The 26,386-nt window shown below is 35.6% G+C and overlaps 1 protein-coding gene across 1 annotated transcript in view; it reads right to left on the bottom strand.

Moving 5' to 3' along the window:
- Positions 1–26,386, bottom strand: part of GABRA1 (gamma-aminobutyric acid type A receptor subunit alpha1) — a 53,829-nt gene that overhangs the window by 12,040 nt on the left and 15,403 nt on the right. The window contains exons 4-7 of the mRNA XM_033096730.1: positions 22,267–22,334; positions 15,912–16,132; positions 13,537–13,619; positions 7,027–7,170 (exon numbers count right to left, since the gene is read on the bottom strand). Coding sequence (XP_032952621.1) covers positions 7,027–7,170; positions 13,537–13,619; positions 15,912–16,132; positions 22,267–22,334 — 516 coding nt within the window. The remainder of the gene's footprint in view (positions 1–7,026; positions 7,171–13,536; positions 13,620–15,911; positions 16,133–22,266; positions 22,335–26,386) is intronic.

The following is a 26,386-nucleotide window of genomic DNA, read 5'->3' as shown; positions in this document are numbered from 1 at the left end:
AATATGTTGTTCATTTATGGGTTCTGAGTCCATAGTGGAATAGGAAGAAATGTACTACCATGTTTCCTGGAAAATAAGATCTAACCGGACCATCAGCTCAAATGCATCTTTTGGAGCAAAAATTAATATAAGGCCTGGTGTTATTTTACTGTAATGTAAGACCAGGTCTTTATAATATAATATAATATAATATAATATAATATAATATAATATAATGTAATGTAATATAATTCCGGGTCTTAATTAATTTTTGCTCCAAAACACGCATTAAAGCTGATGGTCCAGCTAAGTCTTATTTTGGGGGAAACATGATATAGAGGAAAGTTTATTAGCTTTGGAAGCAAATAAATTTGGGTTGAAAACTAAGATACGCTATTTTCTTACTTAAATTATCTGATGCTCAGTTTCCTCATCTATAAAACACTGAGAAGTACATCGTAGGGATAATAAAGAATAAAGGCTCTACTTCAGATCATGCTACAGAAGAGTTTTAAAATCAATTTTAGTTCTTTTCACCATTTTCTTCTTTCTTTTCTCCAATTAGAATTGCTGGAAGTATTGGTAGAAGAAATGCATATACTCTATAGTAGGAAATCATACACACATTCATGTATGCCTTCACTATTGTTATTGTTAAATCTGCCAGTAAGTGATCAATACTAACTTTAAATTTATTTATAGCTTATATTTATAATAATATCTCATATTTTTAATTTTATATGTTTATATGCTTATATCCTTCCCACCAAACTGAAAACAAATAAAGAGAGGCACTATTCTTTGGATACAGTATGGCCTTCTCTATCCTAAGTATTTAATACCTGCCGATGGTGAGACGTGATGCACTGAGGCTTACCATCCAGAAGCATCTCTCTTTGGGAGGGTAAATAGAATGATAACTACAGAGGGTAAATAGAATGATAACTACAGTTGACCTCTAAACAAAACAGATTTGAACTGAGTCGTTCACTTATTCATGGATTTTTTTCATGGAATATGTACAGTAGTATAAATGTATTTTCTCTTATGATTTTTTAATAACATTTTTTCTCTAGCTTACTTTATTGTAAGAATACAGTATATAAATACATATAACGTACAAAATATGTTGATCAACTGGTTATGTTACCGGTAAGGCTTCTGGTTAATAATAGGCTGTTAGAACAAAATAATAGGCTGTTAGAACAAAAAAAGTTAATTTTTTTTGGGGCCAAAAGTTACAAGTGGATTTTTAACTGAGCGGGGTGGTGGGCGGACAACATCCCTGACCCCTGCATTGTTCAAGGGTCAACTGTAATTTCTTTTAATTTTCTGTAGATACCTTGAGAGATGTCTCCAAGGTCATCTGAAAGAAATAACTGATTCAAATTTGAGAAAAACGCAGAAAACCAATTTTCTCAGGACTCTGTTAAAATGCAGCCTTGTTGTGGACATAGTCATGTTACATTTCACCCTCCCAGGAGTATGCATTATTATTCCTAACCATGCATTCAGTTGGGGCCTGCAAAATGTCATCAGCTCAAAGAAAAAAATTGCATCTTTCATATAATGTCAGAAAGATGAGTGTCTACATATATTCCATTATCATCTTTTGTTGTTCACAACGTGACATTTTGGAAAGATTCTTCAAAGAATATGATTTTGGAGATCTGAAGAGCAATTATTTGACATTATATTTGTTTTATAAACCACTTTCTCACTAACAAATTAGAGCAAGAATACAATTTCAAATCTTTTAAAACCATCTTTCTAAATTAAACAAAATCTAACAAGTTTTGGCACAAGATGTTTAAATAAGAAAAGGGCAGCAAAATCAAAATCATATTGTGATAATTTAAAAATGGAAGAAAAACACAACAAAAAAATTAGTCTCCTAAATTGGATTGAAAGAATATGTCTAGACATCAAGTGTTTATGCACTAAGCATGTCAAATTCTTTTCCTCTAATTCAACAGTTTCAAAGAACCGTAATTCAAATATTCTTGTACATCATGTAACCCTGAGGGAAGCTTGTAAATTAGATGTGACAATATTTCTGATACATTACATTACAACATTAAGGAGAGAGGAAGAAAATAAGCAGGAATTTAATTTCGTAAAGCAGAATCGAGGGTTTGTTTAGACCTGGCTTCCATTCTTTGCTGTCTCAAATGTTAGTTACTTCAGGGGTAAATACCTTGCTTAGACTTTTTGACTTTAGTTTTCTCATTTGTTCAATTAAAACGAGAGTTAGTGGTTTTCTTAATTATTTCTGGGATGTTATGAAGATAAAATGAAATGATGGATGTGGAAATACTTTTCAAACATTGTGAGTCGCATGCAGATTTATAGTATAAAGACAGGAAGATTAGAAATGTATGCTCTTCCAGCTCAAGATATCAACAATTCACTTGTTCAGAAAACAATTGTAGTGAGCATTGATTCCATGTAAAGCTTTCTTTTCATGTATTCTAAACTTAGTGTTTTCTATAGATACTACCTTTTAAAGAGGAATAGGATATTAAAAATATCATTGAGTATTTGTTAAAAAATATCATTTAGGTATTTTAATATCTGCTTCTAAGAGTACTGAAATAGAAATAAGGAAACAGTGGTTATAGTTTTAGGTCACTTAGCCTCTCTGGACCTGTTTCCTCATCCAAAATATGAATAGGTTGACCAGATAACTATATAAGTCTTCCCCTTCTGCTCCCAGTTTTCCCATTTGATGGTAATAATTATTTCTCTGGAGATCCTGAGTGGGAGCCCTGAGGTTCCTCTGATGAATGTTCATAACCACTGTTGCTCCCTGTGAGGGATGACAGCTGAGTTCCTCACTTACTTGACCCTGCAGGGTCATCCTTAAGTCAACTCATCCAGAGGAGACCGTCTCTAGGAGACCATCTCTTGGTCATCTGTCCTAAGGATAAACAATAGTCATTCATGAAGAGAGGACCTTCTCATTCAGCAAGATGAACCTGCATTTCCTTTGATCAAATCTGTCTATTGACTTAGGTAAATATGAAGACTTTGCAGTCATCATTGTGTGTTTAAAAAAAATTACATGCTGTTACATTTTTACTGTTTTCTGGCCATGGTATTATTATGCCTAATGACAGTGTAATCATTTTACTTCTCAGTGTAAGTCATATATTCATGTCCTTTAATCACTGTTTCAGTTTTTACATGAGTTCGCCTAAGGAATCACTTAGAAAATGTAATGTAGTGTAGTAGAATGAGATGGGGCCATGTCTAGGGTCTGCTCCAAACTGCCTTCCCTGATAACTTCGAGCAGAAATGACTTCTTTATGTCATTATGTAGCTATCATGTACTAACTCCATCATTAGTAGTAATATCTAATATCTATTACGTCATTTTTACACGTGAGATACTCTAAGCAGTATGTGCATTTTTCTCATTTCATTCCCACAATAACTCATGAAGTAGATCCTTATCTCCAAATAGTACAAGAGAAAAGATAAACAGAGAAATGTTTTGCCAAAGGTCATGGTTAATATGTGGTAAAGCCAGCATTCACACCTCATAGTGTCACTTCAGAGTCCACAGTCTTAAATGCTGCTGCATCACGTTGTATTTTCACACTCGTCTATCCTTCCTGTTACTAGTATGACACGGGGTTGACAGCATATACTCTGTAGCTAGACTACCCAGGTTCAAATCTCACCTCTGCCACTTGCTATGTGATCTTGGAAGAATAGTTAAACCTCTCTGGGACTCAATTATGTATCATCTGTAAAATAGGGACACCAATGCCTACATCCTAGGATTGTTGTAAGAATTAGAAGTGAAGGTTAGAGCAGTGCCAATACATGTTAGCTACGTACTTATCTTACTCAACTCTGAGCTTCTTGAGAACAGGGACTGTGTGTCCTTCTCCAGGCCTAGTCACAGTGTCAAACACAGTAAATGGCAAATAGTTGAAGAAGTACTGAATAAATTAATAACAGCGAATTGTATTGGAGTTGAAAGCTGACTGGACTCATCCTTCTTTGTGCCTCTAAAGGTTTTGCTCTGCCAGGACAATAACTACATTTCAAACTAAGTCTCATTGTCTTCCCCAAAATCTGATGGCAGACTCCAAGCAAGTGGGGCAACACCTTATAACCTTCTAAGAGTTGATTTGAATTGATTCTCTCCCTACAGAGAATTTTAAGATGGAAGAAGATGGGCTTTATTTAATCATTCTCAATGTGTGTGCTCTTTCCTGCCATCATTCCTAGTCTTCTGGCAGAAACGGGAAGGTAATAGCCCAGAATGTCATTTATTTTGATGTTTTCAGGGCTCCACAAGGAGATGTGAAATATGGGACTGAAGACCTTACAAAAGATCTTTGTTTGCTCCCACAGAAATCTATCAAAGTGGATTTCTGATAAGCCAAAGTAGACCCACAGGAAGTGTAGTTCAGTGTCTTATTCTGGAGTCGAAAACATATGTCACATTGAACTTCCACATTTGAGAATTCGTTCTTTATTCTCCTCATCCCCCTCAATGTTCATTATGGGAATGACAACAAACAGCTCTAATTATGTACAGATAAACTTGCTGCTTTAGCACAGAATGGTGACTTTTAATGGACCCGATTTATGAGGTCTAGCCAGCTTGGTGGTGGTGAGTTGGGCCACTGTTTCAACTCATGTCAATGACATGTCAAGGTCACTAGTGCTAGAACTAGAACGACGGTACTCCCTCCTCTGATAACTCCGTGGCTTGTATATACTTCTACTGTATGCATGCTACTGTGCTTGAATTAGTCTTTCCCTGACAGCAGCCAACCTCCATTCTAGAGATAATAGGTGGATAATTTTTGAGGAACCGTTCTATGTCTATTATTCTGAATGCCCTGGGCCTAGCACAGTGATTATTTGGCTCCCAACAAATACAGATTAACAAAAGGAAAGTCAAACTCTGCAGCAATCCTTCCTTGATTATCCTAGGATGGATTCATTCCTTTTTTATTTATTAATTTAAAATATGTATTTAGTGCCGACTCTGTTTCAGCTACTATAATAAACAATAGGGATACAAAAAAAAAGAAGAAGAAAAAACAGATGTAGCCCCTCCCCTCACAAAAATGTTGATCACACCACTTATGTGTTTGCCTTCCCTTAGACTTCATGAGAGTACGATCTCTACCTTGTCTACCACTGACTGTCTAGTGCCTGACACAATATCCAGCTTACAGTAGTAGCATTTGATTTTTAGAAAGTAAACCCTGCTCATTTTAATACCTTTTCCAATGTACCCTTGTGAGGAAAAAAACTTTTCAGTATTTTCCACATTCTGTGATATTTCCAGGACTATCAGGACTATGGCAACAACTACTGAGTACCATTTCGAGCATCTATTACATAACACTTTGCTCAGTGTTTGATATTTTCTCACCTTTAAGGCAAAATTATAGAACCTCCCTTCTTAGAAGAGACCAGAGTTTCTGGTTGGATAAATGGCTTTCACAAAGTTACAAGGCTGCTAAGGGAAGGACCAGGACTTGAGTACGTATCTTTTTCCCTGCAAAACCTAAGACCTTTTCACGCTGCCATGTGCATTTCTAATATTTGCAAAGCTGAGGAAAAATCTTCTCCATTTTTCAAAGCAAGAAACATAAATATTTGAGCTTCTATGGTAGCCATGGATACTTTAAAGCAAGCAAAAGATGGATCCCAGTAAGCAGGGATTATCCAATAATTACAGTAAGATATATTGACCTATTCCTTAAACATGTTAAAATGATCATTGTCCCAATATAAAGTCTGAAATCTAAGATTTTTTTTTTCTGTGAATAAAAGCACTCCTGCCCTTATTTATTACTAAATTGTCTTTCTTTAGAAATTACAAATCAAAGTGAATGAACTAATTTAATTTTTTTTAAAAAGCCATAAAAGTTATTATTGACTCTTGCTAAACTTTCAGTAATTGAACATAGTTAAAAATATTGGGATTAGTGGGGTGAGTATTCCTATTAGTTAGAACCCAAATTTTATTTATAATTTTTTGGCCCTATGATCACATTTCAGTCACAAAATGCATACTTGTATAACTAAAATCTTATTTCTTGAAACACTTCAAAAGTTTAAAATTTTGGATCCAGCTGCTTATTAGTATTTGATCTAATTCTCAGTGTTTCATTGGCAAAATGTTACACTCTAAGAAGGATGGCACTCCATCTACTTATAATTCCAAAATGGAATGATCAGTAATATTTTTGTTTCTGTAGATTTTAGATGTGAAAAACCCTTGGCTAGAAATGCGAATGGATTTGTAGAAGGAATTGGCTTCTTGGTGTCCTATATGTAATGACCACTGCTACAAATTCACCAACAAACTTTGAATCATGGCAATAAATGGGGCCTAGAAGGTATTAATAGCTAACATTTATTAAGAGCTTTTTATGTGCCCAGATAAAGTACTTTTCATAGATTTAATGTTTTCCTTTCCAACGACCCTGTGAGGTACCAGAAACAACTACTGTGTTTCCCTGAAAATAAGACCTAGCCAGACAATCAGCTCTAATGCGTCTGTTGGAGCAAAAATTAATATAAGACCTGGTATTATATTATATTACATCATATCATATCATATCACATCATATCATACGATATAAGACCCAGTCTTATAGTAAAATAATACCTGGTTTTATATTAATTTTTGCTCCAAAAGATGCATTAGAGATGATGGTCCAGCTAGGTCTTATTTTCGGGGAAACGGTAGCAAGGTAGAGGAGTAAAGATTTAATCCAGACATCCTTCCTCAAGAGTTCACATACCTAAATTCTGTGCTACCCGGATCATATAGAACCAGTTATTTATTTTGCAAACAAAGGATCCAAGGGCGAAGGGCATTGCACAACAAGTCTAAAGTCCCATGTCCTTAAAGATCATACTCATTCCCGACTCAATTGTTCCCCTGTATAATGCATTTTTTTATCTTTCTACTAGTGCTATTGAAGGACTTACTGAATTATCACATTCTCACAAAAATTCTTTATGTTCCCTCCTCCATATATGGAGTAACCAAAAAGTATTTACCTGTACTAGACTGAACAATTCCGGAGTCTACTGTTTGTCCAAGAAGATCATACTGGTTGAGGCGTGACCCATCTTCTGCTACCACCACTGAGCGCGCTGGCTCCCTGGTCCACTCATAAACAACTTCTGCTCTTGTGTACGCATCTAAAAAGAAAGAATGGAAAACGGTCCACGTGTCATGCCATTTTGCTTCTCCTAATTAGTCGGTGTGTTTTTTCAGCTTCATATTTTTTCTCTCATGGTTCCCGGGGGCAGGCTGGGAAAAGAGAGCCCATATCCCTTAGTTCAGGAAAACTGAAACAATTTTCTCATTCATTCAGTTATCTGTTCATTCTTAGAAAAAATGGTTAGTAAGCATCTGTAAAGGACAAGGTACCTTGACTTTTGCAGGGTACCTGAGTACCCTGCATATACTAGTGAACATAAACAAGGTTCCCTGAACTTACAGAACATGCATTATAGTAGTAGGGATAATTTATTAGCTTCTCTGATTCAAGTACTGTTATATGCAGTAAAGCCATACACAATAGATAAGGGGATAGAGAATGAAGGGGATGCCCGAGGCCTGTTTTAGATAAGGGACTCAGAGAGGGTCACCGAGGAAGTGACATTTATATAAATGCATGACAGAAATGAGAGAATGAGCCATCTAAGTCTTAGAGAAGAGTTCTCTGGATAGGTCAACTAACAAGTTTCTTCCTCCAGAGCAGGAAATAGCTTGGCAAATTTGAGGAAGAACAGGAAAGCCAGTGTGTCTGGAGTGAACTAGATGAGAGGTGAAATGAGGTTAGAGGTGGTTGCCTGGGGCCAGACTATGTCACGCTAGGTGAAGGTCATGATAAATGTGAAAAGTAACACTGGACATTTTACTGAGCATCCAATTTTAAAGGAAGTCTGATTTCTTTTTTTAAAAATTAATCATCCTTTTTATAGATATTTAGTATCATGACAATGATAACAAGTTACTTCAGACTTCTCATTTTCATGCCGATTGTTAACCTAGCCATCCTCCTATGGAGAGGTTAGGTCATAATCCTGATCTTGAATCCAAGCAGGTTGAGGGAGGAGGTGTATAGAATGAGAGGGAAGGAGAAGGAGAAGGAATTCGATAGCTTTTCTGATTTCTTGTCACAAACACCCACTTCACAGAGGTTGAAGTGACAGCACGTATTCTCCTCCGTTTAGCTGTAGAGTGATATTAAAATGTAAAAGGATATCACATTAGCGAAAGCAAAGTGTTTCCAGGGATTTGAGAGGAAGATATGCCAGCAAAAGTTGGCCTTAACAGTGAAAGCTTTACCCCTTGGCCAAGCTCTGCCTTGGACTCAGTAGACATGGTGCCCAGGCCCACAGTACTTTTAGGTGGCTACAGAACTCCTTTAATTTCTTTTAAACTCAGAAGAAACATGCATATCAATATTTAAATATAAATGTTTAAAATGTAAATAACATTTAAAAATACAATTTTAATACATGTTTTTGGCAGAATGGCCCACAAAGGCCACAGAGTCCAGGGCCCGTAAAGGTCAGTGTATCCCTGGTTGGCCCAACCTCCACCCCAGGGTTACCAGGCTTGGGTGTTTGGTCCAAATTTATATTTGTCTAACGTAAAATATGAGATGTAAAAGAATGGTTGCCTTTTTACACAAACATGACGATGCCAAAAAAAAAAAAAAAAAAAAAAAAAAAAAAGATGTGAGTCATGTGCACCATTCTCTGAACCAAACAAGGCTCCTTGAAGTGACCACTTGTGTTTGGGTTGAGTGATGCAGAAAATGCAGTCAGTATTCCCTAGATTTTCTGTGGGTATCCCGTTTGCCCCAGCATCATTTCTACACCAGCTTACAATCAGTTATCTTTTACAAGAAATTTTTTCAGAAGTTTAAGAGAATTTAGTAGTTATTGCTTCTTTCATGGAACATGTAAAAGGGACAAATGGATAATTCTGGAATTTATCATTGTCTTTGCTTTTTAAATTGTGGTTTCCTCATTGATATTTTCACTCCACTAGTCTTTAATTAATTTGTTTATCTATTGTCAGCTTTATTGAGATATAATTGACAAATAAAATTATACAGTATTTAAAGTGTGCAACATGAGGATTTGATATATGTATACATTGTGAAAGGATTTCTCCCATTGAGTTAGTACATCTCACTGACTTAAAATTTTTTCTGAAGCATTCATCATTGCATGTAGTAGGATTGCATTTGTTAGGAGGGTCTAAAACTTTATTTATTTAAAAGAAAATCCCTTTGAAGAAAACAGCACACTAGTTTGGAAAGAACTGTATTGTTTACAATTTGTAGGTACCGATATTAAGTAGAATGTTTTTCTGATCATGATAAATACTTGTTTTTTAAATAGAAGGGTCTTACCCTAAGAAGACATATTAAGTTTATGGTAACACAGAATCATTGAATGTTAGTAAGGAAGGAATTTACAGGTCATTTATTTTATTTTATATATGGTAAACTGAGGCCCAGAAGCATTAAATGACTTGTTTAAGGGGGAATAGCTACTTAGTGGGAAAACCAAATGTCATTTATTCTACTCCACTGCTGTTAGTAAGGAATTTCTATTAATTAACGCTCAAAAAGTCATGAAAGGGTACTTAGTGGTAATGTAATTAGTGATGAAGCCAATTCTAGACCTGGTGATATTTCATAACAAGTTAAAGCTCTTGCTATTGTGTAGAGCTGTCATTAGCAACAGTTCATGACTCTGTCTTTTTATACCTTGTTATGTATTGCCAATGGGATTCTAATCTAGGTGTAGATGGAAAAAAGGTTTTATTATCAACTTCTCATTCCATTCAATCATTTCTTGTAATTTCTTAGATACTCTGTTGTATATGAAATGTACTATAAACATGACATAGTTTTGAAAGTGGAGAATTACTTGTTGCTCAAGTCACTCAGTAGAAATCTCCCAAAATGTATAATTCACATGATGAACGTTGGTGTTTTAAGATGTAGAAGACAGGTATACTTAAGGCCTCAGAATATATCTTATTGTTTGTTCATTTCAGTATCTGGAAAGTAGGTCCAATGAAGACTTCCTTGATTTGAGATTATTCAGCATAAAGAGAAGAAGGTTAAAAAGAGTCTTTAACTACTTAGTCAAAAATGTTGTTAAGCTCTTCTCTCTGAAGTCTTTGAAAGGTCCCTCTGCAAGCAGACGGCAGAGGACGGATGGGAGATGGTAATATTACCCCAGCTTTCTTGCCTTCCCTCTCTTGTATTCTGTACTGTCCCCCAGAACCCCTGTGGGGTATGGTCCCATCTCCCACAGTGGTAGCTGGTTGAATAGCACATTCTTTGTTGGTTCCCTTCTCTGCTTCTCCTCTATTGGTATTTTGGTGTTTCGGTTTTTTCCCCAAAATTCCAAATACACCACTTAAAAAAAAAAAAGAAATGTTAAGCTCAGATCTCAAATAAATCAATAGAAAACAAAATTTGAAAATGTTTTGGATGGAATTTTGAAAAAAAACAATACTGCGAGCATAGTTAGTATTAGAAGAGCGTGTGCTAATAGACACTTCTCTTCTATGAACCTTTGTTTTTCCATTTGTTTAAAGCAGGTGCACTAAATAATTTGTCAAGTTATTTATTCAGAATTCATTTAAATTTCTGCTGTTCCTTTCTCCTTGTTTACAAGGCACTGTGCTTGACAATCAGTCAGGAAACAATCATTTATCAAACGCTTACTAGATCTAGCACTTGCATAGATCTTATTGTCAGAATATAATCTGAATGTCTTCTTGAAGGATCAAGGCCTTATTTTGTATTTTTCTCAAAAAAAGCCGTTAAAAGATGTCAACGGCATCATGTACATTGACTTCGGTTGTCTGGCCTTGTGAAGAGGGCTTTGTCCCTAACAAGCAGAAAGTTTAATTTAACCTGACAATCAGAATCTAATGGAGAGTGGCAAAGAAAACATCTGCTTTTCCATGTTTGGTTCTTATCAACATACTGACAAAGTTACTTCAGATGCTTCATAAACATTTATTACACAGTGTTCTACTAACTTATTGCAAAATCCTCTTGCTTAAACATGTCTCTGATATGTTGGCAAGACATTTGCTTCAAACATTGGGCCATAGCATTTTTTAGCCACTTTTGCCTCAGTTTCTTCATCTCTGAGAAGTGCTAGTCAGGCCAGGTCAGAGGAACGACCACAGTGAATGGACTGCTGCTGCTTCCTCTCATGCCGGTGGCGGGCAGTGCTAATTGGTCACGGTGCCCTGTCCCACTGAGCATGTGCCATCCGAGCCGAGTTTTCAATATCAAGTCTTATCTATTTAATTCTCCACGTCTTAAACCCTCTGTTCTGAGACTTAGAACACTGAAGGGGCATTTAAATGTGATTATTGTCATCTTTATCCATTCAAGCTAGGAAATGCTGGACAAAATAGATCGTGCTCTCATAGAGTTTACAGGTTTCCCACAATAGAAATGTTAACCAATAACTAAAATTAATAATTATTTCTGTGAAAAAGAGCATAAGGTAAATGTATATTGTGATCTAGGAGACTGATACAAATTTTGATAAGGTCATCAGGGAAGGCCTAGGAGGGAGGTGATATTTACATGAGATATGGTGAGAGGAAAAATGAAAAAGCCAATCATGTGAAGAACCCAGGCCAAGAAAAGAGCATGTGCAAAAGCTCTGAGGTGGAAAACCTCTTATTTTAATGTTTCTTTAGCTTCCGTTTTCTTATATGAGATACTGTTTCCTACTCACTATTCATTTCCTCCTTCCTAAAATACCTCCAGTTTTCTTCAGGATGACGATGTGCCTAGTTAAAAATATTTCTCCCCAACCTCCTTTGTGGGTAGCATTGGTGATGTAACACAGCTTTGATTAATACGATGTGAGATGTCTGTTAGGATTTTAGGAAAAGTTTTTATCTTTCTGATACCGGCACTACTGCTTGCTTCTTTGCTTACTATCCTTCATCATGAAAGCAGATGCAATGGCTGGGGTTGTAGCACCCATTTTGTGATCAGAAAGAACATCCAAGGACATTTTAAGATATCATCCTTCTTAAGATGTTAAATTACTCAGCACTCAACCAACAATCACTTATATGAAACTATAAACCCGTCTTTTTGTCAGCTATAATTACTGCTTGACAGCGTGTATATTAAACATATAATTCATTGTCCAAAACAAGATATTTTTGAAGGCAAAAGGTGGCACTCTTAGTAGTTATACCAGGATATTAGGCATAAATCAGTATTGTCCAAGGAGAACTATGATGCATGATCTCCCTTCCTATAAGGTTATTTTGTGGCTTAGATTAACTGATCCATATGCAGATGCTTCCGATACTGCCTGGCATACAAGTGATACATAGCACATAGAATTGTTAAAAATGGAACTGGTAATCAGGAGAAAACATAATTGTCCATGACACAGAACATCCGTTAAATTGGGAAAAGAATGGGGAGGAGGGAATTATCATCAAAGATCTGTTTAGCTGACAGTTTTTGAAGTAGTTTATCCTTGGGTCTCGGTATAGAATGAGATTTATAAATAAATTTGTCTCTCCACGACTAGTGCTGCTGGGAGCCTGAAGGTCCTTTTCTATTTTCTTTACTTGTTGTCTTCCTACACTACCACTCTTTTTCTTCTATGAATCATATCGTCACCGAAATAGTTGCTCAGACAGCCTATCTAAAGAGAACAGAAAGCTGGTTAGGTAGTCCAGGAGCTGACTCAGTAATTGTATGTAACTCTGCTACAGGAAACCAGGAATACATTATCCCCACTCACTTTATGCATGCGTACTAGCCAAAAGCAGAAAGGTAGAGGAAGACCAGAGAATCGGGCTTTGCTGGCCGCTGTTCTCTTGGCCCTTCTAATGTGTGTCCACATATTTTTCAAGTAGCAGGAATGCAGAAAGTTATTTTAAAGGGGATTTATTTAAGATACCTTCAAAAGTGTTAATGTATACATGAATTTCATGGTCTATCTGAAGGGATCTGTAACATTTCTGAGACTACATGATTACGGTAAATTTTTTCCTGGCTACATCTTTTAGGTTGTAAGTTTCATTGTTAAGAGACACCTAATTGTTGTCTTTTGCCAACTACCAATATTTTCATCTGATAAAAATGTTGAATTATTCCTAAGGTTAAACAAATGTCAGTAATGATATAAAATAAACACAATTATCACCATTTATTGGAAAGAAGATGTTAAGTACGAGGTATAAGCATCTATACTCCATTTGTTTTTCTATGAATAAACCTTCAACAAAAATAGAATTTTTTCTCTATAGTTAAATCAATTTTTTCTAGTCCAGGAGATAGGGAATAACTCCTTCCTGAAATAACATTAAAAAATAAAAGATTATTATATAGAAAGCACTTGCAGCAAATCACTATTTCAACTTTCTTGATGCTCTTTATCTGTCTCTAGATGCAGACTATTTGGAGATCTCTTGCTAAAGACTTAGGCCTCTCATAAAAATTAAATAAATGAATGAATGAATATACTCACAGCTTCCAAACTTGAGTGGGCAGGCATGGGCATCCATGGGGAAGTCCTCTAAGTGCATTGGGCATTCAGCTCTCACTGTCAGCCTTATCATTTAAGGAACATATAGGATACAAACAAGAGCCCTATAGATTAGATACTTACTGATAAATACCATTGGGATATTATTAACTGTAACAAATATCTTTACAAAGCAGAAGAGACAGGTACAGAATATAGCACTATATTGAGCTCTTAGTAGTGAAATGATCTAAAAAGAACTATTTAGAATGACTGGATTCTATCCAGGTTTGTTTGTTTTGAGAAAAATAGGTAACACCTGATTCTGTATGATGGGCAAGCATTGTTAATGTTTTCCAAAACATGTGTCATCAGCTAATCCACCAAGCTACAGCAAATCCTTTGAGGATGAAACTGGACATAAGCAAATAAATACTTGCAAAAACATTAATTCATCCTTGGTTTAGAAGAGGACGTGGATAGCAAGGAAAAGAAGAGAATTTCTCCTTTCCAAGTGCAGCTCCCCCTTTTTCCTTCCCTAAAATAGCTCCAAATACATAAACATGGAAGAAATAGCTGAAGAAGGGACTGTCGTTGGGCTTCGTGTAATTGAGATGAACGTAAAGTCTCCTGGAGAGTGTGTATGTGATCTCACTAGATCCCAACCATTTGGTGTTATTTACAAATCCATGGCCTGATTGAAGCAACGACTCTGTTACCCTTCTCTTTAGTCCCTAACTTCTGGGAATGTCAATTCCATTTATGTTTTTAAAAGGGTATGTATTTAAGAAAAGAATTCACTGAAATATATTTGATCTCCTTTGTTGATATGAGGGAACTTATACCCAAATTCCTCACATGATCTTTAGAAAAAACATATTTACCCATATTATTAAGTAGCTCAAGAAATGCAGTAGGATGGCTTTATAGCCAGTAAAATTATTAAGTGATTACAACACTGATTAAAGCAAATATGAAATGTGTAAATTAATGATTAAACTCACGTTCTTAAGTCAAACTATAAAGGAAAGTGTTAATGCATTGGCAAAAGTGGTGAGAAATTTAGGAGATGGGAGATATAGGTTAGTTTTGGATGAAGAACACTGCATATTGAAAAACCATTAACTTGTAAACTTTTCAGTATATGTGAACCACTCCCAGAAATTGGCAGCTGGGAGGAATGAATACTGAATTTAGGCTCAAAAGTAAGTGTATGGTATTTTACAAGGGGAGAACATTTCAAATTTCAAATAGCAAATTTCAAATTTCAAATGCTGGGATGACCTAGAAAGGTCTCAACACATCTGTCTACTGATCCTCTATTTTCTCTCTCTGTTTTGGATTTTTTCATTCTTATGTCCTATTACACTTGTACTAGCTGAGTCCAACATCTGAAGTGGTTCTTGAAGCATCTTTTCTTGCCTTTTCATTTGAATATTTGTGTATAAAAAGCTAGGAGTTCCGGCAGCTTTCTCCAAAGGCAAAATATCACTCTATTCCTATGCTAAACAAAATCCACCTAGTCTAAGATTTTGCCTGCATTACCTTTTCATGCCAAAGGAATAATTGGATGGTCTGAATTACCAAGTGCTAGCCAGATCTATAAAAACAGCTTTTTAACAAGTCACCTGGGTATGAAATAACTGCTCCCCTTAAGAATGAGTCCTGGACAATTCTTAATTAATCATAAATTATGAATATTTTTAAACATCTCTTTTTTGTTCTTTAATAATCTTCAAAATTTTATTTGAGTCATGTTTCCTACATTCAACTATATACAAATGATTGGTACCTAGGTGCTAGGCTTTCCAGTAATCTCAAAATGGAGAAAATGTTTATAAAGCATAAGTATATATTTGTCTTCAATGTAAGCAAAATTAAAAATATCTGTAGTCTTAATCTAACTAACAATATCATTGCAAATTTATGTCCCTCTTCAAAATGTATACTTCTACATGACTATCATTTTTAAGAATTTTGAACTTTCCTCACATTCTGTTTTTCCCCCCTTCCTTTTAATTAGAAACATTTTCAAACATACATCCTGAGACAGCTTCTAGAATGAAGGTCTAGACCTTACTGGAAGGAAGGAATATATGAGGTTAATGGTAAGGAGAGGAAGTTCCTCAGATTGCATTAGAGCATGTGGGAAAGATATCTTGCGTTACTTAATATATGTTGTAAGCACTGTTTTCAGTTTATCTTATATAACACTTAATGCTTGCAGAATATTCCAGCCAGTTTATTTTTCATAGTAATTATTAAAGTTGAAACATGGAAACCAGGTGCCCTACCATAGCTCATCAGCTTGATGAGCCGCTACACGTGGAAGAGAAAGAAGGGCAGAAAGGTTTACATATGGGAACAATTCACCTTACCTCATGGTGTACAACAAGGTCCCGTCCTCTGTGATTCTTAGGAGTTTGTTGGGCATGGTCATGTTGTGTGCCACTGACTTTTTCCCATTGTGAAAAAAGGTATCCGGAGTCCAGATCTTACTTGCCATTAGGTTATTTAACCGGAGAACTGTCATGGGTCCTTTAAATTTTAACCTTTCGTCCTTCCAGCTTTGACGGAAAAATACATCTATTGTATATTCCTAGGTAATTTTTGGAGAATAGCAAAGAGTTCATCGTGATGTATTTTGCAATGCAAATACACACACACAGACAAAGCATAATTTTTGCAACTTTAGAAGAAAAATAACGAGCTAGGTGATATTGCTAGAAGTAAACTCGTGGTGGCCTTGTACAGTTGGTGTCAGGTTGGCATAATCATTTTTTAAAAATATCTTAAATGCTTGAAATATTTCTTGGTCAAAAAAAATTCTGCTGATTATCTCCTCAGATATCTGAAAGGAAAATAACACCCTACCCCCACCCCACCTCCACCACACCAGCACTTGAGATGGAATATATTACGAGTAAAAATAGAACTCATGTTAGAGGTTATGACATATAAGAAAAATTTTTATTAGACAATTCCATTGTATTTTTGGAGATAAAGCACAGTCTTTCGGGGGGCCTTCTCATGGTCTCTGAAAACCTCACACCCAATGCCAAATCATCCACGGTTCTAATGCGGGTGTGACAATTTAATCTCCTTTTCAGCCAGTAAACATTTTTTATCACAAATAACGTACACAGACTTTCAGTTCTACACAATGAAGATGATGATAAAATAAGGAATCTGTTTCACTAGTAATTTGGATGTTTTCTAAAAAAAAAATGTGTAGTATATATACAGGTATGTGTGAGTGTGTGTTTGTGAGTGTATGTGTGTGTATAAGACACATAAGAAATGTATGAAGTCATCATCATTCACAGCCAGGGACTCTATTTATTTGAATAAACTCAGCATCCCTTATGGCAATACCCAGAGACAAACATCTGCTAATCTGAAAACAAGCAATGTGATTTACCAGCTCCTAAAATTGAAAAGGGTAATATCCATCTTCCTTGCAGGATATGCTACACTGACACTAAATTTGGAACTCAATGGTTTAAATTAAAGATTACCACATTCTCCATTAATCTTAGCATGCCCCACACTAGAAGGAAGACTAACTTGAAAACATCATGCTACGTTTTCTTAATCCCCTAAACCCTGATACATCAGAAAGCTGTTGTGTTTTTTTTTAACTCTTATACATATCAACTTTAGGATATGCAAAATAAATAATGCCTGTGTGTAGGCATTTTGTGCGTGAATTTAACTCCTGTCTCTTCCCCAGGATTTAAGCAAGATTAGGTAAAGATTGAATGAAGGTTCATCCTTTTGGAACAAGTTTGGCATTGCCGAGCCCTTACTGATCAAGTAACTAACAGTTATTTTTGGATAGTTTATAATACACTGGGCATAGTACTAAATTCTGATTGAAACAAAAAAGTGTAACATGATGCCAGTCTATCGTTGTAGGCAAGAGAAGTTACCTTGTCTGTTGGCTAAGTTTTTCTGTGTCTGGAAGTGTCAGATGAAAGGCTCTGGGATACATGATAAAGGTATTTACTCACCAAGAAACATTTGTCAAGCATCTGTTAAATTCAGCAGAGGGAGAAACTGTTTAGTTTGGATGTTGTAAGAAAACTTCTGCAGAAGGAGGATGGGCATAGAATGGTATTTTCCATGAGGAGAGAAATGGGGATGGAGCCTGTGGATTCCATCAGGAAGTGATAGAGAGTAGTACTGCTTGTCAGGGAAGCTGAGTGGATGGATTTTCTCTGATATATATATACATATACATATACACGTATATACATATATGTATATCAGAGAACATATATATATATAGATATATGTAGATATACATAGACATGTATATCTATGTATATATCAATGCATTTATAATGGGTTTCTATGTAGTCGGGAATGAAAAGAAGGCTTGTAGGACAGAAAACCTGAGGAATGTGAGACGTTGATCCTACCCGAGTAAAGTAAAAACAGAAGGCAAAAGAGAGGACTCCACAGAAGATTGTCAGAACAAATAGGAAGCTGTGGTGAAAAATTTGTTCAAGGTTCAGAGGTCCAGCCCCCACCACTCAAGTGAAAAGTCTCTCCAAGTTACCCTACCTTCAATAGAGTAGGTCCCTGGAGAATGTGAGGCTTATTTTGAAGATTGGGACCAAACATGTGCAATGTTCCTAAATAAATATTGTATTGAAATGTTCCCACTCACACCATTTATTGCCATCTGTGTGTGCTTTGACTTACTACATTCTCAGCACTATGGAAAACAGGGCTCTATGATTGTGCCGCCTGGATATTTCTGTCAAAACCTAGTGCCCTGGGAATGTGCTATTTGATTGCTAATTAATGGTTTTTAAAATAAAGTGAAGGAGTTGTCCTAATTTTATTTTCTGTTCCAGATGAAGTCAGATACTTAGGGAGCTGTGGAGTCTGTAGGGACAGAAAGCCTGAGTTCGAGTTGCTAACCTAGCTGGCTCAATTTCCTCCTCTGGAAAATGTGGATAATAAGACTATTTAGCTGAAACATTTGACATGAAGATTAGATGGAATAACATCTATAAAACCCTTAGCATTGTATCTAACATATTGCAAGCATTCAATAATATTCAATATTGTTATGGTTATTATTATAAATTAGATATTGTGTTCTCACTTAAAAATCTACAAAGCTTTTCCTGTCTTCAAAAAATAGCTTTGTCATTCTGCCTTCTAATTTTGATAGCCTCTAAATCATGCTACTTTCTTACGCATAATTCTATTGTAATATGATTTAAATGATTATTCTTCTCAAAGTGATCAGGTACAGTTTTTTTTTGTTGTTTGTTTTTTGTTTTAAGGAGGGCGCAGCTCACAGTGGCCCATGTGGGGATTGAACCGGCAAGCTTGGTGTTATCAGCACCACGTTCTAACCAACTGAGCTAACCGGGCACCCCTCAGGTACAGTTTCCATTAGCCACTTAGCAAATCAGTTGCAGACCTATGGCTAATTTGACAGAATAATTCAAATATTGTCTGGTTCAGAAGTTTTAAGGAATAGGGACACTTAGACAGTCTGCCTCTTCTTTCTATCTGATATTTGACTTGAGGCCATGTATGGAAAGTAATTCATGATAATCATAGGATTAGCGGTATATCAGAAATCCTAGTGTGCATCTCTAGTCGAAGATAAAAAAGGACATCATTGGTTCCTTAAATCACAGTCTGAAGCAATAACTCAAAGGCATGCCAAATATTTTTCAAGAGAAAAGTTTTTGATTGCCTATCGCTGTATTTGGGCACTGTCCCTTTACAACTGCAATAGAGCACCTATTCTTTGTGAGGCATCAGGCTAGGTGCCAGAGAGAGAGTAGCCATTTATTAGTAGTAGTAGTAGTAGTAATGATAGTAGTAGTAATAATAATATAATTATCCATGTGTGATGTCTGTAGTGCTTCCTCCCCTCTCTCGATGTTCCCATTGATGAGAAGAGAGCTCCATGGTATAAAACTTGTGAATGTTCTCTATCCCCTTATACTCTTCTGTTTGGGGAGGGGAGAGGAAGGAGCCGTTTAATTTGATGGTTGAATTTGGAAGGAAGAAACAATCTTGCCTATTTCAGCCTCTTCCTCTGTCGTTTCAATTTTGGATGCTGGCTGTCCATAAGACTCACACATTTTGCAGTGTTTCTACGTGGACAGTGTGCACCCTAGCCAAGGGTGGCCACCTATGACTGGATGGGTTAGCTAGCTGACCCTGATATTCCTCTCTGAAGACCCACTTGTCTGCAGATGTAAGCCACATGCAATATCATCCTTATTAGTCATAAAGATGATACTTTCACAGTCCATATCCCTTTCTCTATTGTCTTATTTCTCAAAAGATTCAGAACTCAGGAAAAAAGGGTGTTATTTATTGAGTCCTGTAAGGCAGTCATTTTTAAAGATAGCAGAGACTTTAAACTTATCATCAATTAAGTAGCAGTTCAATACTTGCTGTAAGCCAGCACTGTACTGATACTCTGAGGGATGTGAAACAAGTGTGTCTTTAATGTTTTTTTGGCATCAATTTGGGAGAAAAAGACATTTATATAAGAGAAATAACATTACAAAGTAGTGTTATATGTGAGGCCAAAAACTAAATTGTATTTTAGAGTCAATAAAAGTGATTAGAATGCTGAAAGGGTAAGTTGATTTGTTATTGGATTAATTAAAAAGATGTTTTCATCAGGCCTTTGGGTCTTGATTTGGGCCTTTGTGGAAATACAGGATTTAGGTGGGTAGAAAATAGAAGACATTTTCATGAAGGGTGCATCGCATGATGTAGGCTTCAGAGGCAAAAATAATAACTTATTTCTGGAACACGACTGATAGACTTTATTTACATATTTATCTATAATTATAATAATATAGCCATTACAAACTTATGTGATGTGCCCAAGGTCATGCCGCTGCTAGCGGGGCGATTTGCTTTCAGCTGGCCTGAATCCTAGAGCCTCACAGAAAATCGTTCTTACGCAAATGACTGAAGTAAAGCGTCAATATTGGGAACAAGTGAGCACAAGTGATAAAATCATTTGTGGATTATATGGAATACAGGCAGAGGAGTTTACATTTGACTTTAAACACGACTGGTGTCTAGGAAATGTTCTTAATTAGAAAAGTAGCATGAGAGAATGGTATTGTGAGAAGGCTGAGTTCCAACCTGGAAGAATCACAATAGGTTCTCAGAGAATGATCGAGATAGCACCAGATATTATATCACACAGTATTTCAGTAAAGTGGTCTACAGACTGACCACAGTGACAAAATGAGTTGCCAAAGAGGAATAAATCCACAATTATGGCTAACTTTTACATTTTTATTTCTTGCAGTGTAATCATGGCTGACATTTGTTGAATGCTTACTATATGGCAAGAATTTTTAAGGGCTCTTCATGTATTAATTCACTTAATACTTGTGATAATTCTGTGAGATAATATTATTACTTCCATCTTACACATAAAGAAACTGAGGCAGAAAAATATTAACTTCCCCAAGGATTATATACACCCTAATTAGTGGAGGAGCTGGGATTATAAACCCAAACATTCTGATTCAAAAATCTGTATTGTTTACCCAATACTGTGCTGTCTCTCCTATTCTTTGCTGACCCTAATTTGCATAGTTGGTATATTTTATAACCTGTCTTAAGATCTAAAATATCTAATTATCCCAAGCCAGCATTTCCCAATGTTTGACTCACAGGTTACTAGTTCTACATAATGTCAACAGGTATTGCATGAAGAAAAAGGGTTTGGACAAATATGATTGGAAACCACTAGAACACATGTAGTTAAACTGATTTCCTACCTCAGGACTTACCAGAGCTTTTACCCTTGGTGCACTGTGAATTTCCATACTTTGGGAAATGCTGGTCTAAGCTGACACTTTCTATAACTTTTATTCTGAATCATCTGAGCTACTATGAAATCAGAAAACTTTCATGATAATAATGGCATATTATCAACAAAATGCCATTTCAAAAATAATATTCAATTAATATATCTTTGAAACATTCATAATGATGTATCTTCCTGGCCTCTTTATGCTTTTTTTTTGTTTATATAGGAGTGTGGCTGCTATGACTTCGAAAATATTATGTAATATCTGCAGAGCTCTAGTGATGTACCAATTCCTATCAGATAGAAGATAGATAAATTCATGTTAATTTATTTGGGTTGGGAAAAGAAAGAACAGGCATATATTCATTTTATTCGCACTCTTTGTAATAATTTAATGAGTGCCTTTTGCCGTGAAGCTTAACATTTCCCATTGGTGTATTTTAACTATTTGTCTAATTCTAGTTAAGTATTCCCTTGGATTTTATACTCATTTCCCCTTTTAAGCCAAAAATAATTCAGAAAACATGATGTTTATGGCGATCCTGTAACAGTGTCACTACCCAGAAACTTAGCATCCTTGAGGCAACATCTCCTCCTACCTAAAGTGGTAGACAACTCACACTGTTTGGCTGGCAGACCATAAGCCAAGGCAAAGCAATCATTTCAGGGATAGAAAAAAAGACTGCAGAGGTTGATGGCCATAAAGGTTGATGGTCTGGGAAGTAAATGGGTATTTTCTATTCTATATATAGTATTTAAATATTACATATTATATATTATGCACACAGAGAGACATAAAGATATAGCCAAGCAATTTCCAGTTGCTCCCTAAATGTAAGCTTATATTTTTCTTTAAAAAGTAAATTTAGAAAACACCCTAAGAAAATGGAAAATGCAGTGTCACTTACCATATCATGGTCTGAAACGGGTCCGAAACTGGTGACGAAGATGTCAGTCTTCACTTCAGTGACACGCTCTGATGAAGCAGGAAATTGGGACAGTGAATGTCTATCAACAGCCCTTATTAGATCTCACCACCACATACTTACACCCAAATGAGAAATTTATTGGCTTTGATTAGCTATTTCTAAAATTGGTCTACTGTGTAGTCCTGATAATTTACTGCTTACACGTGAAATTTCACAGTTAATATTTTTTTCAATGGAGACCGGAGCCTAAATATGCTACTTTGAGAGGCAGAGATTTTATGGAGAAGTCAGCTACTGCTTAATGGATTCTCCAAGAATGGACACACTTTCCTAAGTGATAGCAAGCCATTTCATATTGCATTAAAAACGTGTTAGCATATGGGTGTGGTTTAAGCTTCGGTCTTCTTACACTGTTCGCCAGATCCTCCAGGTATTTAGGCCATTCTTGGGAAGTCTACACTGTGCTATAGCAAGCTTTATTAACTGTTTAAGGACTCAAGGGTATATTTATAAATGATTGCTTTCTGGCACTAAATCATAACCGAATCATCCAAATTACTCCCTGGAAAAATCTGGCAACCCATACAGTATCTTCAATTTTAGGATAAGAAGAACATATTATGGCACAGAAAAGTTCATTTAATAGATTCCATTTCAAGTTCAATGTGATTTTATTTTATTGGTCTCAGAGGCATATGTATCAACCACTAAAATATATTTATTGTAGTTTGGTGACAATGAAACAGACATTTTCAAGGAAATACATTCACTCACCAAAAAAAAAAAAAAATACAAAAAATGTTTCTTCTTAAAAAGAAACAATTTGTTGAGAGGTGAGACTAGAAAAGATGGCTGTAATTTTCAATTTTAGCTCTGACAAATAACAATCCAGTGTATTAAGCAATTCATTTTCTTTGTTGGGACATTATATCTCTGGCATAGGACATTAAAAAGGTGATCCAATATATGCAATAATGAATTCTTTTGAAAATCCATTTTATCCCTCAGCCATTCATTTGTAAACAGCTAATACTCTCAGAATAAAGTTCTCTTGAGGAGGTCATGATATACAGTATACATAATGCGTACCTCAAAATATAAAATAATTTGGAGGTGGGGATGATCTCTCTAACAACCAATCCAAAATTTTTTGGCTTGTTTTTGTTTGTTTGCTTTTGCAAACAATTTTCTTGGCTCCAAAATGCTTCAATGAGCCCTTTGAGAGAAGAATTATCTGGTGTTTACCTTTAAAAACTTCAAAATGGAGGATATAGGTTTGGAGACAAAGAAAATAGAATTGTGTTTTTGGAATTAACTTCCAACCTCAGTTTTAACGTTCTGTAGCAACTGTGTATCTTGAAAGAAAAAGCTGTCAGCAATAAGTCCCAGCTGTATTAACCATCCACTTCTTATTTGGGTCCCTATGCTCACCCCTTCCAGCCATCATTTCATTTATACATTGCACACTTTCTTTCTAAAAATATATATATTTTATTCGACTGAGTCTTTTTCTTAGTTTAAACATCTATTATTTCTTAAGACTCCATCAAGAGCTCACATTTTATTAGAATGTCAGGACTGACAATTCAATTAAAATCAATAATAAAAAGAAAATAAACACTATCTATTCACAAAAGCTAGAATTTATCTTATTAACTGAGCTCATTTTTGTCCTTTCGCAGCATTTTCCTTTCTCGATCAAGCAAAGGAGATTTCACTTAGATTTTTTTTGATATAACAAAAACATGCATTTATTGTCATGAAAAAAAGTACAAAAAGAAAGGCAAAAGATAATAGAGAATTGGGCATATTTTCATCCCAGATTCTTTGTGTCCCAGATATGACACCCATAAATTCAAAATTTATTGGAAATAATTTTATTTCTTACTATTTATGGATTAATTTCTTGCAATTAAAAGCACCTTAAATTGTGTGATCAAGGAGCACTAATATCTACATTTTCTTCCTACATAAGTTTTGAAATAGTCAGATCCTCCTTTTTTTTTCCCCCCGTTAGTTGACTCGACATCATTTTGTTTCCAATGCTGATTTTCAGTTCTCTCCACATTATAAACTATAAGATTTATGGTGATATTTTAAGGATCTGAGTGACAGCTACAGAATTAAAATTATGTCCACTCTTTAATGTTTATTTTTGTACCAGGGACCTACCATTAAATGTATGCTCGTTTTGGTAATATACGATTCCCTGTCTGTACTTGCAAGTGGTTAACAGCATGGGCAACTCTCCTGGACTATATCATTATTACCTATTTCTTGAGTGTAGGGAAAGTATAATTTCTTCGCTTTCAGGTAATTCCCCAAAGTAGCTAGCTTTACACTTACTGGTTTACCAGATGTTTCAGGAGCAACGGATCTGTTTTGTCTAGCATGACAAAGTGCTCTGAAGAAGTGAGATATCCACTTGCTAAATACATGTGCTATTTTCCTCTGCTGTTTTCAGGTTTCTAATAGATTACTGTGCTATATAAGCAACAAATGATAAAGAACGAAAGTCTATTTCTAAAGATCACTGTGCCATTCAAGTAGAACATAAAACATGCTTAAATTTGCGTACATTTATTGCCAGACATAATTATTACGGTTCCATGTAGGGATTAGGCATAAATGGAAAGCAGGCCACATCAATGGTTATAACCACATTTAAAAAGTGTATTTCTTTAATCTTTACCTATCCTTGCACCTAAGTATATTTACCATACCAGTTCATTATCTTTCAGTGCTTCGTTATTTTCTACTAGCCACCTCCCTCTGAGATTTTCTGAAACTCGCTCTGATAACATACCAGGCATGCACCCAGACCAAAAGCGCTCACTTCATGAGCCTCTCAAATGACCGTCTCACCAGGCGCTATAATCATGCAGATATCCTTGAAGAGATTCTCATTTTTGCTTTGTTTATCTTCTTTCTCCTCCAAACATAGTCACAAACCCTGAGTTTAAGGTACCAAAATTTCCAAGTCCCCAAACTGAAGTTTGCCTGTGGGTGATTGTAGTGACCTCTCAACTACTAAATGGAGGAGGTGAGTGATGGCATCAGAAGGAGAAGCACAGCGCAATGAAATCGGGGATAACGCTTAGAAGGAGGGATAAGATAATTAGATAACAATCACTTTCTATACCTTCCCTTCCAATATATTTCCCTTGCTACAGACCTAATTTTCTTCGATTTGTCATTAGCTGTTAATGAGTGCCCAGTGGAACAAAACAGTTTCCAGTGCTGGAAAACTCTGCTTATTTTATATGCCTCTGGAAGATTCCTCATGAACATTAGTCTCTAAGAAATTATGTTTTAAACACATGTTATGTAAAACATGTTACATTATGTTTTAAATACCTTATTTACCTCAGTGTTTTCCAAACTTACTTGGTAATGCTACTGTAAAAAATTTGCGAATGCTTAGGGTAAGAATGAGGCCAATATAACACGTTATGTTGTTTCTTAAAAAAAAAAAAAAATCAAAAAAATATGTCTTCATAGTATAAATTTTGAAATTTCAGAAAAACATGAAAAAAACATTCAACATTCCATGAATACCACCATTCACATAAATCCACTATTCTTATCTTGATATATTCTATTAACATCTTTTTTTTCTATTCAAATATATCCTTAATGACTAGTCTCAAACCACATCCTCACTCAGTTAAGTACAATGTCAGTGACAAGGAATAGACTCCTTTGACCTTTTAAAGTATGTCTTTCACTACAGCTCACCAGGAATTGAGTGGCACGTGAAGTTATTCTTTAAGATAGATGGTTTATAATCTGGAGTACAAAGTTCAAAATAAGCAGAGGATTGTTGTAAATGAACTGAGGCAAATTGTAAATAGTGGTTAACTTGCTTTTTTGGTAAAGAAATGGTAGTTTGAAATCAAGACCTCTTCAGGTCCAGGATCAGGCTTAAATGGAAGATGTGCTTATATGCATGTGTTTTGGGCTGTGATCCAAGGGAACTGTTAAAGAACATTCTCTTCCCCAATTCTGGGAAAATTTAGTCATCTCTTTACTCTCCCCTTCAATTTGAAATCCCCATGGGGTGGGAGGAGGTAATATATGTATGTAAATTATTTATTAT

Source organism: Rhinolophus ferrumequinum, chromosome 24 (genome assembly GCF_004115265.2).
Source record: "Rhinolophus ferrumequinum isolate MPI-CBG mRhiFer1 chromosome 24, mRhiFer1_v1.p, whole genome shotgun sequence".
NCBI classification, from domain to species: domain Eukaryota; kingdom Metazoa; phylum Chordata; class Mammalia; order Chiroptera; family Rhinolophidae; genus Rhinolophus; species Rhinolophus ferrumequinum.
This window is presented reverse-complemented; position numbering and strand designations above follow the sequence as displayed.